A 22,875-nucleotide genomic window follows, 5' to 3' on the forward strand; every position below is an offset into this window, starting at 1 on the left:
GAAACTTCAATTAAGGATAAATCATCAATTTATTAATGTCAGTTAGGCTATTTATACATTCTAAATAGATCTGTAGTTCAAAATATGGCATAGACAATTTTTACGAGGGCATTTTTGACCCGGACCATACTGTGAAGGCATGAAATGAATGAGTATGTCAGGGTTAAAAGAATAGCAGCTGTAGTGATTGAAAAAGTCATTAACATTCCTCCACTGCTGCAGTGGATGAAGTAGAATAGAATATATATAATACCACATAAAGAGTAAATGAAAAAACAGGGCAGTGGGTGCTCAATAAAATGGTCTTTGCTGGTCTATCAATCTATAACCTATGTTTCTTTGTGATAATATCCAAATTTTGATTCATGTTCAATCACCACTTCAATGCTACAGTCACAGGGTATGTGTTTACAAGCATACTGGTTTCTTTCTTCTCACTTCAATTGATTCTTTCTCAGCAATTTTTACATATTTGGGGCTGATGTGTCAGATAGCACTCTCCACCACCATCAAGAAAATAACACATGAGGGAACATCTTTTGAGAGAATGTTGTTCATCCCCCTCAGTCAAGTGTCTGAAGAGGCTTTGGGGACTCTGGAGTTATGGTTTGTTTTCTTGGTAATCATATTGAGACACTTGTTTTTTCTTTAACTTGTAAACAGCTGTATTTGACTCTAAAGGATTCCAATACAAAATTCATTAGAGAGACGATTTATAAGCTCTTCTCTGTTATTGGTTGTAGAATCAGGTGGTGACACCGTTCAGTCTTAAGCTTTCAATCATATCACATATATAATATGTGTTTATAAATAAAATATATTTTATGTTTATGAATACATATATTGAGCTGTCTTTCTATACACTGATGTTGTGTGGTTGCAATAATATATATGCAGCCTTACATGTGAAAAATCTTAAAACTAAAACATTAAACAATACATATATATGTTTTTTTAAATATATTTCTAGGCCTATATTGCTTGTCTGTTTTTTTTTCCTGTAATCATCCTGTAGCTTCATCCTTGACTGTCTGTCCCCATGGCAACAACATCCAGTCGTGTGTACGTCACTGCCGTGTGTTCCATTGTCCACATAACATGCTGCTAACAGGAGACCTGCCTCGTTCCTTGTAGTAAAAACGAACCACAGAGTGAGTGCTGCTTTCCACGCTGCAATTTTCCTCTCAGATTCTGTACGATTGTGTGGATTTAGATTTGTCGTGTGCCGAACAATAACATCATTTCCAGCCTCGAACTGCTGCTAACTAGCAGCTAGCCGGCTAAGCTAGACCAGCTATGCTTTGTGACGAGCAAGTGCTGTTGCTCTTAATGCAAACACTGATGTGTTATACATGTAGTGTGTAAATCCTACCCTTTACTTTATGTCCATGCTCATAAATACGTGAAACGGCCTCAACGGTTTACATAACAACGCTGTAATTTGAATGCTACTGTTACAGCTAACGCTAGCTACGAGTAGCTAGCTCCCCTGGCTGACGAGGTTAGGGAACGACGCTGCTTGAAGCAGATCGAATAACTATGCACGCTGCAGCTTTTGAGGTCGACATAGTCTCCGTGGTTAACTTCTGTTTGGAGGAACAGGACTTGGCTAACAGCAGTTTGTAGTGTAGTGCTGTGCAGTTGCTCGGTAGCTGCGGAGCTACAGTGGTGCGCTCTGTTTGCTAACACTATGCTAACGCTAAACGTAGTGTTCGTGTGAGGAGCGTTCGTGAATCTCATCAGGCTGTTCGGCGAAATCCGATCAAACTTTTTTTTTTGGACCGTTTTATTGAATGAACCATAGTGTTTCAGCCTCACGTTAGCACGGTTTAAACAGACATCTGTCGCGGGGGCTGTTTGCACAGGGAGGGAGAGCGATCAACACCCAGCACTCACAAAGCACTGATGGAGAGAGAGCTGGCCAGGGTCTGACTCAGGACATCGGTGCTCAATAATAGAATTAAGAACAGGCAGAAGAACTGTAAATGGCAATTAGGAAGACAATCTGACACGGAACACCGTATTCCACAATCCACAGAGAGGTTTGGTGTTGCTCAGGATGTATCATGTACCATCGGGGCTACAGTAGTTATACAGGGAGGTTTAAGCTGCAGATTTACTTTATTTGAGAGACGCATGGAGCACAACATGGCTGATGCTCTCACCATGTGGTATTCTGGGTTGTATCTGCTGTAGTTTAACCCAATGTGAATCTGCTGGCACACACAAACAATACTAATATCCTACTCATGTCCACTGGCACATATATTCCTTCCCGCTGACCCACGTGTTTATGCTGTATGGTTTGTCATTGCTGTGGGCCACTTGGCTTATCATTATTATCATCACGACAGATACTGCCCCCCACTATCATATACTGATGTTATATCATTGTTGTTTTAATGGCATGTGGTCATCAGTACTAGTATGCCAATTCGACACGTGTTCTGCTTCTGCTCTTCATCTACACATACGCACTGAATCAAGAGGCTGCATTTTGTGTTTCAATGACAGTCACTGCTTAACCAACAAGTATTGTTTAAAACTGGTATCCGATGCCATAATGTTACACTGGAGGATCGGTGTTATTTGCTGCTCGGACATGCGTTTGCTCAGACCTTGTTTTCTGCGATTCTCTCCTGTCAGTGGACCGCAGTTTGAAGCGCCGGCAGGTGAAGCCACTCGCTGCCTCCCTCTTAGATGCCTTGGATTATGACAGCTCAGATGACAGTGACTTTCAAGTGGGAGATGCCTCAGGTAAGCATGGACTGTGAAACATCCTGTCGCCTTTTAAGTTGCACAGTATGTCATTTCATATTCTTACGAAACATCGCAATATATAGCTATTGTGTACACCAAAAAATGGTTTCCAAACATTTAGCTTGCGACAAGAGTCTGTATCCTGCGACCTAATGTTGCAAGTGATGACCAAAGTTTTTTCAACATCATCTTCCTGGCACCAGTTTTAATGAAGACCAAATTTTCCACAATTTTGCCAGTGATTTATTTACTGATCTTTGTCTAATGTAGTTGTCTCTCCAGTCTCTCAAGCACCTCTTGTCCATTACACCACGTTTATCGGGGCCAGTTTAAACTTCTTGTCGTGAGTTGTGGGTTCACTCAAGCATCGGCACTGAAGCTTAGTGAGTAGCGATCTGGAAAACTGCCTACCCTGCACTTTGTCCAAAAAGGGCAAATGCAGACTCACCAATAGTTACCTGATTAATGGAAAATGGTAATGTGGCAGTTTTTCTGTACAATATGTTTACCTAGGTTTTGGGATTAAAGTTGATTTATGGAAGAGTTCCCCTCATTTTATAATCAAAAAGATAAACTGTAATTATACTACAGCTACTAAGCTATCGTTCCATTTTTCAAAGGAGGATAAAACAGGTTTGGACCTGTTTGTGGAGACAGTGTTTACATAGTAAATGTTAGTATTTATATATATATATGTGTAAGTATTTTTTTTTTTGCGTCTGTTGCACGTTAAAAGCATGGAGACTACGGAGTGTCTAGCTGGGACATTTGCGATAACACATGCACCTCCTTGGAGAAAATTATGGTAATGAAAGGGCAATGCACTCCCATTTTGGACTTGTGGTGCGGACAGTCGTGTCCCCTCAGACCTTAGCAGCTGACTAAACCCTTGTGACCATAAAGATGCAGAAACAATGAATTGGTTGAAAGCCCTTAACCTACAAGTGGGCGTTTGTAGGGCTGCCCCCAAATAAAGATTTTCCCAGTCAGCATCTGAAACCAAAGTATCGGACTGGATTATCTTCTTTGTATTAATTTGTCATCTGCTTGTGGTTTATTGGTAAATTTTTTCAACTCGTATTTTATTCTTTTTTTTAACACTCGGCTTTATCACTGATGTCTTCAACACACAGATATAAGAAATGTGTTGTTCACTGCCCTGCCCTGCCTGTGTCAGTTCAGCTCACCTTCACAGCAGCCGCCCCTCACTAAACTCTCATATCAGCCGACATTTGTCTGTTGTTTTATTGCATTTGTGCATCATCTGTGATGTGAAAACAGCACAGTCAGAGAAAGGAGGAGTGTGAGTGCTGTTCGTAGCTCAATCATAAAATCCCAGTGCGTCGTGCAGCATTTGTCCTGCCTGGCTGCTGACCACGCTGTCGGCCCAATGCTCAGTCATACTGGGTGGCAGTAAGGGAGGTTGTACCCGCGTCTGGTACAGACGTTGTTTTGCTGACTTCATTGAAAGTCAGCACCAGAGTAGAGATGGTTGGAGAGGCCAATGGAACAAACTGCCCTGCCCGTCCGTGTCCAGGGTCATGCTGCCTTCCTTTTCCATCACCTACTTACAGTGGCATGAAAATGTCGGTGAATCTGTTTTTCTGCATTAATTGGTGATAAAATGTGCTCTGGTCTGCATCTGTGTCGCAAGTATTGACACATACACAAACACACAAACAATTCCAACTGTACATTTAATTATTGAACGCACTCACTGACACTGGCCACACTGACATTGTTCTGTATGACACACTGATGTTGAGTTGTCACATCTTATAACCAATATTACAGAATAAACAGGTCATTCTAAATGCATCACTAGTTTTTCTTGCCCCTGTACATCAGTTAGCTGAGGTTTGTTTCGTAAAGTCAACACCCTGCTGTGTTGTTGCTTCTGCATTGCTCTCGAAAATATGCAGCCAAGAATAGTCTTCTTGACTTTCCCTGTGCCATTTCGAGGCTTTTCCAATAAAAACTGACACTGTGACCACAGCTCTCTGATAACATTATCAGGATGAATCGAGTGAGCGAATGCCCGAAGGGGATATCATTACATGAGACACAAATATTCATACAGGATAACCTGAATAGAATTTGGTGGTCAAAGGTCAAGGTCACTGTGATCTCACAAATAAATGTTTTCCTTGTGAATGCAATATCTCCGGAACGTATTGAGAGAATTTTTTCACATTTGCCACATTCGCTTGAAGTTGGATTTCATTTTTGTAGACAAAAGTCAAAGGTCAAGGTCATGGTGGCCACACAAAGTATGTTAATTGAAGGAATGTCTTAAAATTTGGTACAAACGTTCACTTGGACTCAAAGATGAACTGATTTGATTTTGTTGCCTGGAGTTCAAAGGTCAAGGTTCAATGTTCCTGTGAATGTAATAACTCAAACCTGACTTGAGGGAATTTCTTCAACTCATCAGTTGTCACCTGATCAAACATCTATCGAAGATGAAGTGATTTTATTTAAAGGGCAAAAGGTAAATGTCACAGTGACTTTATATAAATCTGGAAAAAATAGACATATGTAGATGCAAACTGCTCTGGTTGGTGGAGGCATACAACCGCAGTTGAATAAAAACTATAATTAAATTATAATTAAAAATTATAGTTTTAGTTTTGAGTTAAATTTAAAACCCACCTGCCTACACAATTCCTTACAGATGCTTGAGCACCAACCAAGCCTTTGAAAATGACCCTATTCCTACTGTTCTAATCTGTTTTGATTCATTTGTTGTTGTTTGGTGTTCTGACAGGATCAGACGGCACAGGCAACGGCAGTGATGAAGAAGGGTCTAAAGCGAGTGCTGCAGGTACAGAAAGCGAATCGGACAATGTTGCCTCTGCAGACGATGGTATAGACGAGGAGGAGGCCAAAGACCTGGCTGCTGATGAAAACTTAACAGGAGATGAAGAGAAGACTAAACAGCAGCCTTCGTCAGACAGCCCAACCAAAGACACCCCTACTGTCACCCCGCTTAAAAGCCGACGCAAGAGCAGGAAAACATCAGAGCCTGACCCTGAGACGGAGCCCGAGCCCGCTCCAGCTGCTGATACTGCTTCCACTTCGGGCTCTGGCAGTGTGAACACTGATGAGAGTCAGGCAGAGCCCAAGAAATGGAATTTCCGCAGGAACCGTCCCTTGCTGGACTTCACCACAATGGAAGAGCTAAACGAGATGGACGACTATGACAGCGAGGATGATAATGACTGGAGACCCACAGCAGGGAAGAAAAAAGGCAAAGCAGCTACCCAGAAAGGGGGCACTGATGAAGAGGAGGGTGGCAGCGCAAGTGACGATGACGACGACGACGATGATGACGATGATAATGATGATGATGACGATGACGACGACGATGACGACGATGATAAGGAAGATGGTGATGACAACAACAACAACAACAACAACAGTAGCAGTGATACTGACAAAGAAGTGAAGAAGCCCATGAAGAAGGCGAAGAACACCAGTACCTTCGATGAAGAGCTTACGAATGACAGCATGTCCCAGGGAAAGGGCAATGAGGTAAAGCTCCAGTCTCACAAAGACACAGTAATGGAATGACAGATGTTTGGTCGAGCGTAGAGAGAATTTACTCCAAAGCAGATTTAAGGCTGCACTATTCACTGTTTTCACACTAACAGTGGGTCAAATTGACTGTGCAATATGGCAGGCATCACTTGTGGAGACAAACACAGAGAAACACATTTTTTAGCTTGTTTTAGCTCATCGTTTTGATTTTCATAGGCTGCAAGCTCCCTCTCATCAGCCTTGTTGCCAGCAGGAATAAAACAGTGCTTTCATAAACAAACTGTCCTCTACCTGCCGAGCAACAAAGAGCAGATAGGCACATTTAGCAATATATATTTTTCTTAGGAAGTGGAGGACAGCAAACCAGGGCTCAAAGGATAGTGGCTGCAGAACATCCACAGCTGTAGTACCCTTGAACAAAACACCTATCCCCAAAATGCTCCCAGCTGTTCAGGGCTCAGAGTAAATTTGTGGGCTCGCTCATCACTCCTAGTGTACGTGTTTGTGTGTATATCTGTGTGTGTGTTTGTTCGTTGCTCATGGATGAGTTAAATGCAACTCTGGTCATATATGATTCTATATAAAAAAGGGTTATTGTTCTAATAAAAGTTGTTAAGAGGCTGGGAAATTGTTTCCTGCCACAATACTAGAGCAGCAAACAAAATACTTGTCAGGCACCTGAGAACTGTGGCTTTGAGAAGTTAAAAGTATCCTAGAAAGATTTACATAGAACGGCCATTTTACCAGAAAACATGGAACTGCAGCAGTGTCACAAAATCACATCTGAATGATAAATATAAAGAGCTAAAATTAGCATTGAAACCATGGTGAGATCCCTAGTCTTGTTTGCTTGTTCCCATTGCAGATACTGTATTTGCCTGAGAATTAGAACTGACCCTTTTAAAATGAATAATTATATCAAGCAACTGCATCTTTTATTTTATACTTCTTACATGTGTCTTTCGTTTTGGATTCCCCAGGATGCCTTGCTGGACCGGTCCCAGACCTGGAGCACTCAGCACATCCTCATCTGTTGTGTCTGTCTGGGGGACAACAGCGAGGACGCAGACGAGATCATTCAGTGTGACAACTGTGGGGTCACCGTGCACGAAGGTAAGCTACATAACTGGTTCAATGCATCAGTGTGTTGACATATACAGAGTCTGCCTAAAACCATAAATATATGTCAGGCAACAGTCTGGTTAAAGATACCAGGTCCCTTAAACTAGAAAAGCTACTAAAAGTGAACTCTGTGAGTACATTAATGATTCAGAGACTTAATGTATCTGGAGTTGGCTTGTTAGGCAGTCCATATTCCCAGGCTGTCTATCAGCACTATGAAATTACTAGATAAATGTAATTTATTACTTCATAAACTTTGACTGTATTGCGACTACATGTGTCTTCACATATAGGGCCTTGCTTTGCCACCGTCTGTCACACCACTGTCCAGTACTGGAACACAGGCAAATGCATACTTCCGTTTTTGTAAGTTTCCAATTCATACAAACAGACAGTGATACACATTTTACTGAGCAGTCGCCCTCTCTCAAGATATCACTTTTTATGATTTACTTTTTATGATTTTATTTTTATGATTTTATTGTTTATAGATCTCAAAATTTAGTATTATTAAATTAAAAATATATTTGGCTATTGTGCCTTTGTATTGTAAGAATTGGTCAAAAAACATAGAGGTTTAAACGATTCAAATATTTATTTTTGCACATTATGTCTATAAGAAGGCTAACCAATTTGATAGTCAAACCAATTTGCCATTTACTGACAGTTTTTGAATGTTCAGAGGGCAAATCGCTCTTTCTAGATGAGGTTGTGAACTCTCTGCCATAGTTACTAAAAGGCCAAAATGAGAACTCACTTTTTCACAATCAAATGTTGTTTGTTTTTTTTGACAAATGTTAATACAATCAAATTTGGAATATTCATTGACAGCCCTTCTTCACCCTTATTTCCTCCAATACATCCCTGTCCATTAAACAGACATTTAATTTGCCACAAAAAACAACCAATCAAACAACAAAAATAAAACTATGTTATTACCACTTTTGTAGTGGTATACATGTAGATGGTTATGATTCAGTATATTCAGGTTTTGAGACTTAAGTCCTGACGGCAGAGTGAAAAGCCTCCAGTCACATCCAGCTGCCTTCTAGACTCTCAGTTACATGTCATTCAGCAGCTGTGTAAGCGGTTCAGAGAGCTCAGACAAAAAAAACAAAAACTATGGCAAGAATTTTCCTGACTGTAGAAACTAACTTGTATTATTGCATACTTGGCTGCTGACTCACGCATGTATTCCTCTCAGTTCTTGTACTATGTAGGTTTAAGTATTGCACTGTGATCTAAGGTGTTGCTAGCAGTAATGAATTCAGGCCATTCCATGCATTTATTTTGAGGAGAGCTGAGCTGGAAGTTTGCCACCCTGAGATCGAGCTATTTGATTATGAAGAACTGCTGCTGAGGCAGGGTCATTTCACCTTGGCAGTGGAAGTGTGTTCTTTTCTCCAGTAACAGCAATTGTTGATGTGGCCATGTTTTATAAGAAATTTATTTTAGTTTAGAATTTCCTGTGCAGGAGCCCCTACCCCATGAACTGAATAAACAATGCTTGGGTAAAAGTGTGTCCGCTGACATTTGGCGTACTTGAGTTGACAAAGTACCGCAGTTGTTTTTCTTATGATTTTAAATTCACCATGCTGATTCTACAATCATTATGTATGTTATTATTTACACTGAGTTAGTGTAATAACAGCTAGCAAAACAGCTACCCGGTTAGCATGTTAGCATCTGTTTTTCAAAGAATGGCTTGAAGTCACTGGTTTATCACACTCAATGAATATAGAGTGACTAACTCACAGTTTCCCCTACTTTCATTTAGCATCCGCTGCTCCAGGATCAGGGCAAACACATTATGAATTGGGTATCCTTGTACCATACTGTATTACCCTGCTGCATGTCCTCCCTCCTCACCCTGCTGACCTGCGCTCACTTTACCCGTTAACAATAAACACCATCACTAATCAGAAGTTATTAGGGTCTGAACAGCATTGAAGTTTACTTTGTGTCACGAGACGTGATGCGCACAGCCAAGACATCAGGGTTTAAGTGGCTGGAACAATCCGGATTCATGATCCGACACTGTCGATTAATAACTGACTAAATGATTGTTTGGTTTGTACGAGGAGCGACAGAGACAAGCAGAGATGCACCTCTGCTAAAAAGGTGGACTTAACATGTGAACTAGGTCTATCAGACAGAGTTGCTTGTTTAAATTTAAGATGAGGTCAAGAAGGACTTTGAGGTAGGGATGAGGGATGAGCTGTCGGTATATGGAGTCAGTCTTGACCCTCGACTCCGCTGCTTCACTTTGTTCTTGTGTTCACACCAGTTTCCTTACACATCACTCCTTCTCAGAAGAGAAGAGAGGCTGACATGAAAGGTAGGCACTCAGGCCCTGGGTGAGAGATCAAAAGATGGAGTGAGCAGGTGTCCACAAAGCAAGCATGTACATGGAGCACATGGAGAAGTTCTGTTCTTACTGGCCTTTCTAACAATTATCAAATGCTTGCCAGTACAGCTTTTTTACTTTTCATAATATTATAAAAGAGCCCTACCTTTTTGTTATGTGTCATTGCTTCATAGTAGTGCTGTGGAGCCTCATCCGGGAAGCCTAGTTAAAGACAAGATGACAGCCTGTCCAATATATATTCATTTGGGTGGAGATCTGATGAATGAAAGCCTCAGCACGATTATGTCATTTTCTCTCTCATCAAACTATGAATGGCTCTTGTGTCTGTATTGAAGCATCTGCATTTATTTTTGTCTTTTTACTCATTTATTCATACAATGTATGCTTGCTCATCCCATGGACAAACAACCCCCTCCATTACCTTTATTTAATGTCTTTATGCACACATGCTTTTATATTTCTACTTCTGAATGTATCCACCTGCTTTGTTGACGGCAAGCAAGAATTTTCTTGTATTCAATCTCAATGCAGTTAAAAGTACTTCTCCTGGTTTAGTCGACTGTACCTTACCCCTTCTTTTTTTCTGCCAAGCTCGTCATTTCTGACAAGGATAATCTTTCCTTCAGGGATTATGAAGCTATCCTGTAGTCATCACTTTTTGTCAGCTTAGCTCATATTAGCCAGCAACCCGTGGCTTAACGGTCTGAGCTTTGTATCTCAGTTCAAAAGGAACATCGAAGATTTGTGCCACGGTTCAGCCCTAAGACGGTTAAGCCAGTATGGTGGTCATTCATAACCCCCAGTTCCACAGTTCAAAGTCCAATCAGTGAAGATGAGGCACCCAACTCTTGCCAAAGGTATTCCAGTCATACCTGTTTACTATATTGGACCAGCACCCTGCTCTTGCCACACACTGTGGAGGAAAATTGAGGTAGAAATAAGCAGTAGTTACACCCACATCTTGGGTAATTAGATTCTAAGTAGGTCTTCTGTTTTGAAGGTCAAGATGGAATCCAGCTGTGACATAATTTGCCCTGTGGAGTAATCAGTGGCTTGATTGGTTTATCTCTTTGAGTTGACCTTAAAGAACGGACCAGAAACCTGTGAAAAAACTGAAAATACCCCCGGTCCCAAAGAGGTCAAAATTAGTGATTCTGCATGACACACAGCAAGAGGTCTCTCAATCAGAAAAGGACATGAACCCCCAAACAAAGTTAGAGCGAAATAAATAAATCCGTCTGCCCCAGTGTTTGCTTTCGATTGGCTGCCCAACTCCCCAGTGTGGCACATAGTGACGAGCATGCAGAACACTGAGCTTTTGATTTGTGAGTCTTTCCCATTTCTTAAAAAGCCTGAAGGCTGGATGACTGAATTAGGAGTTAGAATGTTATCTCCCCTATGGAGGCAGAGTACAGATTGCTGCCCTCATTGGTAGGGAAGAGCACGTTTGTCTGGTGTAATAGCTGCCATAGAAACCACATCATCCTCGTAATTGTTTAGGCAACCTCAGAAAATTAAGAGGACAACATTGAAATGCTTTCACTTTGCTTCTTCTTGCTTCTCTAAGGCTACATTTTTTATTAAATGTTCGTTTTGTGGTGCTGCAGTGTCACAGGAGATTGACAGCTCTGCACAGAAAGCTGTTGGATCTGTTTCCAATTGAGAGAGAGACATACTTCCCTAAGAATAAAAAAAGCTAAGCTTTTGGTTATATGTTCTGTGGAGTACAGTAAACAATATAAAAGGGTGCAGATTTGTTTCAATTGAATACACATTATAAAGCAATGCCAGTATTTAACTATAGTGATTGGTCCTTAAATTGTTGCAGTTTCAAGACCAGCTCTCAAAACGCTAAACCAGAACAAAATTCATTTTGCACTGCAAAGACAGTCTAATGAAGGTAAATTTTAGTTTTTTATTTCCAAATGTCTGTTGTAATTAACAGCAAAGCTGTAGGAAGAGAGAAAGAGTAACATAGGGGGCAAGAGAGCTGCACACGGCTAGGGCAAAACACAAACATGTTTCATGTTATTTTGAGAAATGTAAAAATATAGTATGTTGGGGTGTCAGAGTCTATCTCTATGGCTTGGCTGGCCCGCAAATTATATGAAAATAAACTTTACTCTAAATACAAAATGATAAGCTTAGCTGGAACCCCTCTATTCTTATTTTGTATATTATTGTCATGGTTCTGTGCTTTCAAATGAGCTTCTCTAGCCAATGAAACACTTAACTCACTGGCCAATGTTTCTTTTGCTTCTTGAGTGGTAGTGACAAATTGTGATGTTCCCGTTACTGCTCTATATGAGAGGCGATCAAATGGAAAATAGGATGACTGATGTTACCTTTAATGAACAATTTAATTGACGTTGCCATACCGGCAAACCCTTTCTGTGTTTCCAGGGTGTTATGGTGTTGATGGCGAAAGTGACTCGATCATGAGCTCAGCCTCTGAGAATTCGACCGAGCCTTGGTTCTGTGACGCCTGTAAAAACGGAGTGACTCCGAGCTGTGAGCTGTGCCCCAACCAGGATGGCATCTTCAAAGAGACGGATGCTGGGAGGTGGGATACAGCAACACACTGACCCGGTGGTCAGTTGCCAATTACGAGGCCAACTAGTGGAACGCGTTCAGAAACAAATATCACCTAATGACCTTCACTGGTCAAAATGCTGCAGGCAGCTAAAGGCTATCTAAATTGTATATATATTCAGTGCATGGGAGAAAAGGAAGTTAGAGAGAGAAAGAACTGGTAGAGGAATGAGAGAAGGGGATGGAGGGAAGAGAAGAGATAGAGGAAGAAAAGGAGTGAGAGAAAAGAGTGTGTTATGTGAAGCGTGGAGACTTCAGCCACGTTATCGCTGATAGTGCTCCTCAGCCAGGCTGCACCCGAATTTACTACTTCACTAGAGCATGAAAAACACAGCAAATTAAACTGTGAAGCGGTTGCTTGCCAGAGATGGATATCTTTATATTGGACTTCGGATTCTCTTCCCTAAAGTCCGCATTTGAAATTGTGTCACAGCAAACTGTAGTCAAGAGTCTGGGGCTACATAAATCTATGAATCCATTTCTTTTTGAAGTGTCTGGGCAAGTCATTGCAGCCAATTTCATGATATTAAGTTTCTTTTGTTTGCAGTAATCCCTACATTGAATGCAAAAGTATCCATCATCATAGATTTTGATCATTTTAAATGACATTCCTTGAAATCAGCATGCAGCATTTGATTTATTTTAAATGACACCTTTGATGTCTTTATTTATTTATCTTTATCCTTAAAATAGCATTGAGGGATGGTCCTCATTTACTGTGTTGTTGAGTAGAAAATTACTTTAAAGATACGCAATAATAATAGATGCAAAGTAAAAGAAAGAAGTATAAGTACAATACATACAAAACCTCTTGTTGTGAAAAATCTTCAAATCAAGATTTTCTTTCCTACTATGTATTTTGTACTGTTTCTCTTGACCAAACCTGTTCATCAGTCAATTTGATTTTCTTTATCTTCGTTTTCAGATGGGTGCATGTGGTTTGTGCACTTTATGTTCCTGGAGTAGCATTTGGAGACATTGATAAACTACGACCAGTGACGCTCACAGAAATGAATTATTCAAAATACGGGGCCAAGGCAAGTACTCTTTTTACATACTGATGCAGCTTATTGATGCATAGCTTCAGTTAAGTTTTACTGACAACTTTAACATGCTGCAGGACCCAGTTTCAGATGTCCTTTTGGATTACTTTATCCTGACTTTTATTTCCTAATGCACCCACCAAGCAATTTAGTGGGAACACAACTCTAATATTAGCCAGAGCCTCCCTTTACTCTCAACTACACTTGCTGCCAATCATCTGTTCTACCACATCCTAAAGTGTTCATGAAAGAGAGTCTTGCTTTGTGACATGGAACATTAGGCTTCTGGAAATAGCCATTAGAAGATGGTAAACTGTGGCCATGAAGGATTGAACATGATCAGCAACAATACCCAGATAGACTGTGACATTCTAACCATTAAAGATTGGTATTAAAGTGTCCACAAAAGGCTGCAGAAAATGGTTTAGTGTTCCCCATATCAATAACATTTCCAGCAGATGAGTGTGAGATGTGAATCAAACAAAGAGGGATATTTGATGTTTTAGGCACTGAAAACAAAAAGGTTTAAGAGGCGACATGCAAACAAGCAACTGCACAAATTCCCGGGGTCATTCTCCAGAGACGTTTGTCCAGGGGTGGCAACATTCACTTATTCTTCAGCCCCCAACAAATGCAACCTCCCAAGGAGAGCACAATTGCTTCCACACACTTAAGCTGCCAAATCTGGTGTGTCTCCCATCTAAGCATCTACCGAAACTAAACTAAAGCCAACCTGGCCAAGGGATCCAGTGGAATCAATAGTGTATGCATGAGAGAGGGATGTGTGTAGTAAAGAACTGAAAAGGAACCAAAGCACCATAACCAGGCAACTACTCACAGGCAGGAAGAGAGCAAGAGAAACCCTGGAACCAGCAGCTTAAGCTTTATAGACTGGGAACAGACAAACAGATTATCAGGACAGGCAGCATGCCATCACAAGGTAGCAGCAAGGTAATGTTAGTCGAAGAGAGAAATCTGTTTGCATATGGTGGGAAAGCAGGTGAAATGTAAGTTGAAGTAAAATTATGAACTGCAGTCTACAGTTACATAGTTGAATTGTGGCAAATGCTTAAAATGCTACTCTTCTTGCTGCTATACACGACAATGGTGCTGAAAGTGTGTTTGGACATTTTGAACGTCAATTAAAGAGACTTGAATTCTAGTTTCCAGGGCATATATTTGTATAAAAAAGCAATCCGTGTGACGATGGGAGACAAATGTTAAACGTTTCCTTGTCGCAGATGGCACTTGAAGTCTCTCTCTGTTGAACTATGTTGCATGTAGGAATGCAGTTTCTGTGAAGATGCCCGTTTTGCCAGGACTGGTGTGTGCATCAGCTGTGATGCAGGAATGTGTCGGTCCTACTTCCATGTGACCTGTGCACAGCGGGAGGGGCTCCTGTCTGAGGCTGCAGCAGAGGAGGTAAGCGGAGCAACCTGGATATTCAATACATGATACCATATCACTTTGTGAGGTGTTAAGGGGTTTCAGTGTTGAGTGATATGTTGTTGGTCAGCTGTCGGAATGACACACTAAAGTGAAGCAATATTCTATCTGTGTTCTCTTCACGTAAAATATTTCAGGTGCAGTACCACTCAAAACTGATTGTAAGGTAAATCTCATCTTTGTTAGATTTACACATAGGATGAGTAATCACAAGATATGTCCTACCTGAATAAAATTACTCTACCTCTAACAGACACTTTGGACATTCTGATTTAACTGTGAGTGACTCATCGTTTGGGGTATTGGTTTATCAGCGCTAACAGAAATGTTTTAAGCTCCAGCCGCTCTGAAAAACTTGCACGATAATGTGATCATGCTGATTTTGTCTGTCAGGTCACTGCTGCCTCAGTCCTCCAAAATGTGTGAGCTAAAGGCAGTGTGATTAAAACATTGACCACTGTGTCCTCTATGACACCTTGCAGTGATTCTTGAAGCAGAGTAACATTTCAGCAACTATGATACCTGACCAATTTAGCCGATATGCTGTTGTTTTCATTTTTTCAGAATAGCCATTGGCTTGCTGGAACTTTTAATTACTGGACACAAAGGTTCAGGTTATCAACAAGTCAAACTGTTGAATCCATCCACTGCAGCACCAACTTAAATGCTTCCAGGAAGCCAAAAGCTGGAACAACTTCTTCTGCGTTTGTTCTTGTGAGACAGTGAGAAATGGAGGCAGCTTGGATGTGAAAGTCCGATGCAATAAAAGCTGTCCCTGTTTTCTTAATTAATTAGTCTTTCAGTTTTATTGCATTATTGTATATAATTTCTTCTTCCCCAGGATATTGCAGACCCATTTTTTGCGTACTGCAAACAACATGCAGACCGCTTTGACAGGAAGTGGAAAAGGAAGAATTATCTGGCCTTGCAGTCCTACTGTAAGGTCTCTCTGCAGGAGAGAGAGAGACAGCTTACTCCTGAAGCTCAGGTAAGGTTCATTCACTCATATCGGCTGCAGCAGCCAAAGCCCACAACAACTTTTCAAATGTGCATCCGTGTTTGTGCCTCAAGCCATTTGCCCAAAGCTTGGCCATTTTGCTACTGGGTGAGCGTTCAGTGGGGGAGTGGAGATTAGACCAAGGTTTGGCTTTGCAATTTATGTCCCAGTTATATTTATGTAAAACTCAAATTGTATAATGATTCTGAGGGGCGGGGGTGTAAAACATCACTATTTCATCACAATCAATATATAATAACAGGGGAATAGTCATCCGTGGACAAGCAAGAGAGAACAATTAAATCATGACAATCCTAAGTATGGTTTTTATTTGATGGAAACAAGTCTCCTTAATTATCTTGGTTATTGTTTATGAAATACAGATCATATGAAATCACAAGAAAATGCAAATAGATTTGATTTTAGAAGTTTGGTTTAAAGTGTTGGTCTGACAAATCTCAGTTTCGAGATTCTACAGCCTTAAACACTTGGCCCACCCCCTCCCTCCCAACAAGAATCGGGACAACCTACCCCTACACGAGAACACGCAAAAACGGAGGGGAAGGGCTAAGGGGTAGGGCGAAGGGGTTGAAATGGGATTGGGCCTTAGTCTATGTAATTGTGTGTCACACCTGCAGGCCCGAATCACCACCCGCCTGCAGCAGTACAGGGCAAAAGCAGAGTTGTCCAGGAACACTCGGCCTCAGGCGTGGGTGCCCCGGGAAAAGCTGCCACGCCCTCTCACTTCTAGTGCCTCAGCCATCAGGAAGCTGATGAGGAAGGCAGAGCTGATGGGCATCAGCACCGACATCTTCCCAGTGGACACGTCTGACACCAGCGCCAGCATGGACGGCCGCAGGAAACACAAGCAGCCTGCCCTCACAGCAGACTTTGTCAATTACTACCTTGGTAAGGACTCATTTATTTGCCAGTGTTCTTTTGTCAGTTATTCTTGCATAACGTGGGATAGAGATGTCTCAATGTTACTGCTTTCAGACATGCACTGAACTCAGCAGTTCCTCCATATTCAGGTGCATGTGTGAACGCAAATGTCCGAGTGAGACGTTCTGCAGTCTTTGCAGACTTTCTCCGCCTGGCCTCCTGGTATAATGTCTGAAGAAACCCAGGATAAGACACTGACGTCAATAGAGTTTGTGGTGTTATGAGCTGACACCGGTGACTGTGAAAATCACATGATCTCCGTAGCGGAGTTAAAACGTCACTTCATGCCTCGTTCTGCTGCACCCGGCTGCTCCTAATGCAGAGGATTTGTTGCTATTGTGAACGCGTCTGGGCAGAGAACCTCCCACTGTGTTGTGCAGGTGTGAAAGGCAAATTCTGGATAAACTCTGTAGCCAATTCTCCCGATTTTACCCGCAGGTCATGTCTGCAAACAGCTAACGTGAAAAATTTAAATAGAAAGCTCTGCTGTCCTCTTTTTAAAGTCTTGTTTACAGTGAATTAAAATCCTAATTGATGCTGTAGCTATCTACAACCAGACAAGAGCGCATAAAGAACATGGCGTGGAAATTGATTAGCTTGGATTGGTAAAAGGATTACTAATCAAGGCAAACTGAGCACACTGTTCGAGCCTTTTTGAATATTGATCTGGCTTTCAAAATATTTTTTTTTTTCACAAAACAATGAGTAAAACCTTTTTAAAGATTAAACTTCACTTGTTTTTTTTCCTCTTTTCCATCGCCCTTCATTGTCTTACAGAGCTGCTTCAGGAAGAGCACTGAGCTTAAAACATGATTCTTATGTCACTAAAGCATCCATACCTAATTATTATTTTAATATGAAGGTAAACTTTCCGATTTTGAGATCCAAAGAGCAGGAATAATCCTTGGTGTCGTGATTGAAATTTTAAGAAAGCTAAACACATCTATCTAATACTCTATAATGTTAATAGGTTATTCATCATTTTCTCCCCCAAAAGTGATTATTTTGCCAAATGTGGAGCAGACGCCATGACAGTAACCTTGAGAGCATACTCTATTAGCCTGCAGCAGAGCACCTATCTGCCATCAGTACACTCTCTCATGTGCTCTTTCTTGGATATAGATTGCGATCTTGCTATTGATTTTTGTCCCATTGATATTCAGAGCGGAACATGCGAATGATCCAGATCCAGGACAACATCTCCGAACAGAAGAACTTAAAAGACAAGCTGGAGAGCGAGCAAGAAAAACTGCATGTGGAGTACAACAAGGTGAGCAGCAGAATCCACCCTCGCCCGGTTCATTGTTCAAATGTTTAAAAACAAATTGCTTATCTGAAAATTTAAATGGACATTGATTGTGTTATTGAACTATTATGAAAGTAGATAATAATTCATACACTCATAATTAAACATATAGCTATATAAACCAAGAATTATCACCTGAGAGGACACCTGTGTCGTTATTAATTATTATTAGTTATTATTAAATTGTGCTACAGCCACCTGTGTCATACAGTAATTAAAATGCAGGTGAAGTGACATATTGATTAATTGAGGTTCATTGTGGCTTATTCATTTCATTTAACTACTTTAATATGGTAATTTGATATTATTTATTCAAAATCTAATCAAAGCAATTATACAAAAACAATTCAGAAGAAAATCTTATTCTAATAACTATGTCTATGACAGCAGCTCTGCAACGCAAGGCTCAAGAGTGCTCTGAACTAAAAGTCACTGCCTGCATGCTCTGTCTACTTTGTTCGCCATCTTAGTTTAGCTCATTAGCATTTTAATGTTTGCTGAGTAGGACTAAACACAAGTTCAGCTTGTGCAGGAGGTATTTAGGATCATACACCAATGTGCAGGGAATTCTGACCTGATGATGGTGCAAGAAAATTCAGAGAATCAGAGTTCATCTTCATGATTGATTTTGTCTAAGGTTCACGATCTACAATATCAATCCAAAGTCAATCAATCAAGCAAATTGTATTTGTATAGCTCATATTCACAAATCACAATTTTCCTAGTAAGCTTAACAAGGTGTGACATCCTCTGCCCCTTAACCCTTAACCCTCAACAACAGTAAGGGAAAACTACCAAAAAACAACTTAAACAGGGAAAAAATGTAGAGACCTCAGAGAGAGCTGAGAGTGATGGATCTCTCTCTCTCTCTCAGGACAGACAGAAGTGCAATAGCTGAACACATCAACATAATAACAATATTTACAACATTCATGAGAAAAGAGGTTTATCAGTGTTTAAAGTATTAATATTAACGAAAGGGTCTGAGAGAAATTAAGGGAGCAGCAATGACAATTGTAGTGATGGCAGTATTTCCATTAATGGAAAAATATATGAGTAGGTTTATTGTATATCTAAGCAATCTAGTTGTAATTGTAATCCATGATAAGATACCACCACGAACCACCATCTCGATCCACGATGTGGCCGCAGCCCCGGTCCTGGGTCTGCAATGATAAAACACTACGACTCTGGGGAGAAGTCAAGTCAATAACAATTATCTATGAGACGTTAATGTTACGAAGAGGGAGGAGGAAAGATAATTTCCAATGCGTCATATGTCCCCCGACAAAATTGAAGTCTTTAGCAGCATAACTAAGAGCAGGTCCAAGGCAGACCTGAACCAGCTCTGATAATAAGCTTTATCAAAAAGTAAGGTTTTAAGCCTACTCTGAAACGTACAGAAGGTGTCTGCCCCCCGAACTGAAACTGGGAGATGGTTCCACACGAGAGGAGCTTGTAGCTAAAAGCTTTGGCTCCTACTCGACTTATTGAGACTAAAGGGACAAGTAAGCCTTAATTGTGGGAGCACAGCGCTCTATTGGTGTTCATTTAAAAGATCAAGGCAATAGATTTGGGGTGAGAATCTTTTTAAGATGAAACAAAATCAATGTGTTATTTGGTGAGGTGTTTTAATGGACAATGTTCAGCTCAGCTTTTAAAACTGCTTCACCATATTATTATGGCCTCACTCAGCTACATGATAAAACCCCTGTAAATCCTGGGCCCGTCTCTCCTCAAACATGACCTCTGCGAGGAGGCTGCCGCTCCATCTGTCAACATGAGTAAGGGAATACGACAGCAGAGTAAAAGTCACAAGAGCTAATGTTGCGTTCAGTCTTCTGCCGTGCGTGTTAAGAGTTATTAATGGAGTGTGTGTTGCTAATTGCACTGCTTGAGTTGGTTTTACATGGCTTTGGCCTTGGAGAAAATGCCAGTGATGGAATTTCATTACAAGTCTGGCTTTAACTGATATATAGTCACGGAGCCCAGTACAAGGTTTACCCGTGACACAAGGCCCGACTCCTGCACATCATATGTAATGTTGACATTAAACAGTTACACTGACTGCAACATTGGTTCAAAGGTTCACCTGCTCCACTGTATAACATTTATACGACTTATAAGGTTTTATAGTCACTTATGTTTATACCAAGCTGTGACCCTTCCCATTACTGCTGTACCCATGTGACAGTGAGCCAATTAAATCAAAGCCAGGGGGGCAGCATTTTTATTAATCTTACACAAATCCAGGAGGGTTTATATTTATGTTACTCCTCTGCCTGGACGTTTAACCATAGATCTATTGTAGTGTAAAATCAGTTTGCGTACGAACAGTACATAATGTGTATGTTTTACAATATCTGATTGTGTGTGTGTGTGTTTGCACTAAAATGGGCTGAAACATTGGTGTCCTTGTCTCATGTTGTCTCCTCTCTTCCACTGCAGCTCTGTGAGTCTCTGGAGGAGCTGCTGAATGTGAATGGAGAGCTGCGGGGTGAAGGCCAGGCCATGTGGACTCTGCTGGGGGACATCCTGGGCCAGGTACTACCACAGTCTCTGTCTCTCCACATACCATGTCCTCTTCTCCTTTCACCTCTAACCGCTCTGCTCAACACTCACAGACTCAGTGTTGTGAACATTTGCAGAACACTCTTCAACACTGATGTTTTTGCCGGTTGCAAGTAGCAACATGCATGGCCAACAGTGGTGTGATACTGAGGTCTGTAATGTCAAATAAAGGCAGGTTGCAGAGTCCTGCACAGATCCAACCTATTACTTGAACTTATTTCTAAATCAAATATGAGTCCCATGACCTGACCCATAATTGTAATGTTAATTTAACACTTTAAAACTTGTCCAAATATGGGTTTTAAAGTTCATGCAGTCATGGCTGGTCTGAAGTTATCTGCAGTTTTGCATGAAGTCCTCTCCCACTTTTTTCTTTTTTTTAATGCAAGTAACACATGGAGTTTCAGTGGGGGTCTTGAAAAGTCTAAAAGCCTTAAAGTCTTAAATGTGTTCAAATAATACAAACTGAGTTTGTAATATCTCAGATATAAACACGCTGTAATAAGACTACAAACATAATCAACATGGAACTGATAACTGATTCTCGAAGCACCCTGGTCAGAATTGTTTGCTTGGATTTGGGAAACATGGACACCTACTGTCTCTGCCTGTTCTGTTTGTGAGATAAACGTGGCGTTTTAAGGGTTATTCTCTACTAAGCTACTTCACCTTATCTTTACATATTGGAAAGTGAAAGTAAAGCTGGGACCCTCATATTCCTTCACATCCGTTGTATGTGACATTGGTTTTATATTTAATTGATTCTTGTCTTAAAAAGGTCTTTAAAAAACCCTGGAGACAAAGATCACAGATTTTTCTTGTATCCAAAGTGACTCTCTGTTTCTATCAGTCAGCTGCATTCCACCTCTTTCAGTTTCCTGTTTTTGCTCTGATGTTCTTTCTCCCACTGGCTGAATTCAGTTCATTTAAACCTGCTTCTGTACCTGTGATGTAATATTAACTTATTATTTTAGACCCTACAAATAATTTCTGTGCGATACCTGTTAGGACTCCCGTGGTGTTCATAAAAAAATCATTTTATTTTGTGCTAACTCATTGACCTGTCATTTTCCATAAACCCACACCTGACTGTGAAGGTAAAATCTGTCTTCCACTTCTTGTTCCTATGGCAACCAATTACCAAGACGTGCCACAAAGGTTTAAGAGCTATTTAATGTCTGAGAATTACAGAAATAGACTGAGATCTCTTTTTTTAAGGATATAACAGACTCAAACTTGAATCTACTCACAAAGACACTGTGAGGATTTTTATTGATTTTTATTTTACATATAATTTCAAAGCTCCCGCTCACAGCTGATACCGACAATGTATTGAGCCATGTGTTTACCAACAGTCTAACCACTGAGTTGCACATTAACAATCTGTAGGTTTTCACAATTATTTATTGTTTAACATTGCTATTTTTACAATATTGAATTACAGAATTTATATTATAGTACAACAGTCAACTGAAGACATATAAGAGGGACATTTTACAATCTAAAAACATGTAGCGGCTGTGGCTCAGGGGTTAGAGCGGTCGTCCTCTAACCAGAAGGTCGGCGGTTCTGCAGCATCTTATTTTTATATTGGTTTTCCTCATTTTGATTATTTCCCAGTCCTTGTATTTTATATGAATGTTTTATTAATTTAGCAAGGATTGAAAGGTCATTGGTAAAAATAGTTAGTTTTTTAGGTTTAGCAGAGAGCTTTACCCGGAGGATATGCTGTTTGAGTAGGTGGACAGTTCATTATTCTTTTGTAGAGTTTAATGTGACTGCTCCCCGTCTGATCTACAAGGAGAGAGCTGCTCTTCCACAGCAGTCATAAGCAGCATTGATCATTAAACATGCAGGGCAGTATGACAGGTACCAGGGAGTCAGGGAGAGGTGAGGGAAAGATGAGTTGCTCGGCTTCGGAGTGTGTAGAGTCAGAATTTTTGTAGTTTATTTCTGTCAACTGTTCAAGCAGCTCTGAGAGGAGAGAACAACCTGTGCAGCTCCCAGGTCATTTCAGACTACGTTCACATTCATTATTTTTAATAAGTTATAAAAAAAATCTCTGTCCGTTCTAACAAGCCTGAAATAATAATAAAAAATAATAGTAATAATAACTTTATTTGTATTTTAAAAAGTTTGCTATAGAGATGTGTCTTAAGAAGAGAGATAAAACAGGTAACTGATTCTG

At 40.6% G+C, this 22,875-nt stretch overlaps 1 protein-coding gene across 4 annotated transcripts in view; it reads left to right on the forward strand.

Moving 5' to 3' along the window:
* The first annotated feature begins 1,039 nt into the window (after nucleotides 1-1,039).
* The window catches only part of phf14 (PHD finger protein 14), a 78,664-nt gene continuing 56,828 nt past the window's right edge, over nucleotides 1,040-22,875 (forward strand). For all 4 annotated transcript variants that reach the window (XM_035182764.2, XM_035182768.2, XM_035182766.2 and 1 more), the window contains exons 1-11: nucleotides 1,040-1,151; nucleotides 2,647-2,757; nucleotides 5,528-6,294; nucleotides 7,281-7,413; nucleotides 12,194-12,353; nucleotides 13,308-13,419; nucleotides 14,710-14,847; nucleotides 15,713-15,859; nucleotides 16,507-16,777; nucleotides 17,974-18,080; nucleotides 20,565-20,660. In XM_035182764.2, coding sequence (XP_035038655.2) covers nucleotide 1,151; nucleotides 2,647-2,757; nucleotides 5,528-6,294; nucleotides 7,281-7,413; nucleotides 12,194-12,353; nucleotides 13,308-13,419; nucleotides 14,710-14,847; nucleotides 15,713-15,859; nucleotides 16,507-16,777; nucleotides 17,974-18,080; nucleotides 20,565-20,660 — 2,043 coding nt within the window. In that variant the 5' untranslated portion in view covers nucleotides 1,040-1,150. The remainder of the gene's footprint in view (nucleotides 1,152-2,646; nucleotides 2,758-5,527; nucleotides 6,295-7,280; nucleotides 7,414-12,193; nucleotides 12,354-13,307; nucleotides 13,420-14,709; nucleotides 14,848-15,712; nucleotides 15,860-16,506; nucleotides 16,778-17,973; nucleotides 18,081-20,564; nucleotides 20,661-22,875) is intronic.

The sequence above is a fragment of the Hippoglossus stenolepis genome, chromosome 17 (genome assembly GCF_022539355.2).
Source record: "Hippoglossus stenolepis isolate QCI-W04-F060 chromosome 17, HSTE1.2, whole genome shotgun sequence".
Taxonomy (NCBI): Eukaryota; Metazoa; Chordata; class Actinopteri; order Pleuronectiformes; family Pleuronectidae; genus Hippoglossus; species Hippoglossus stenolepis.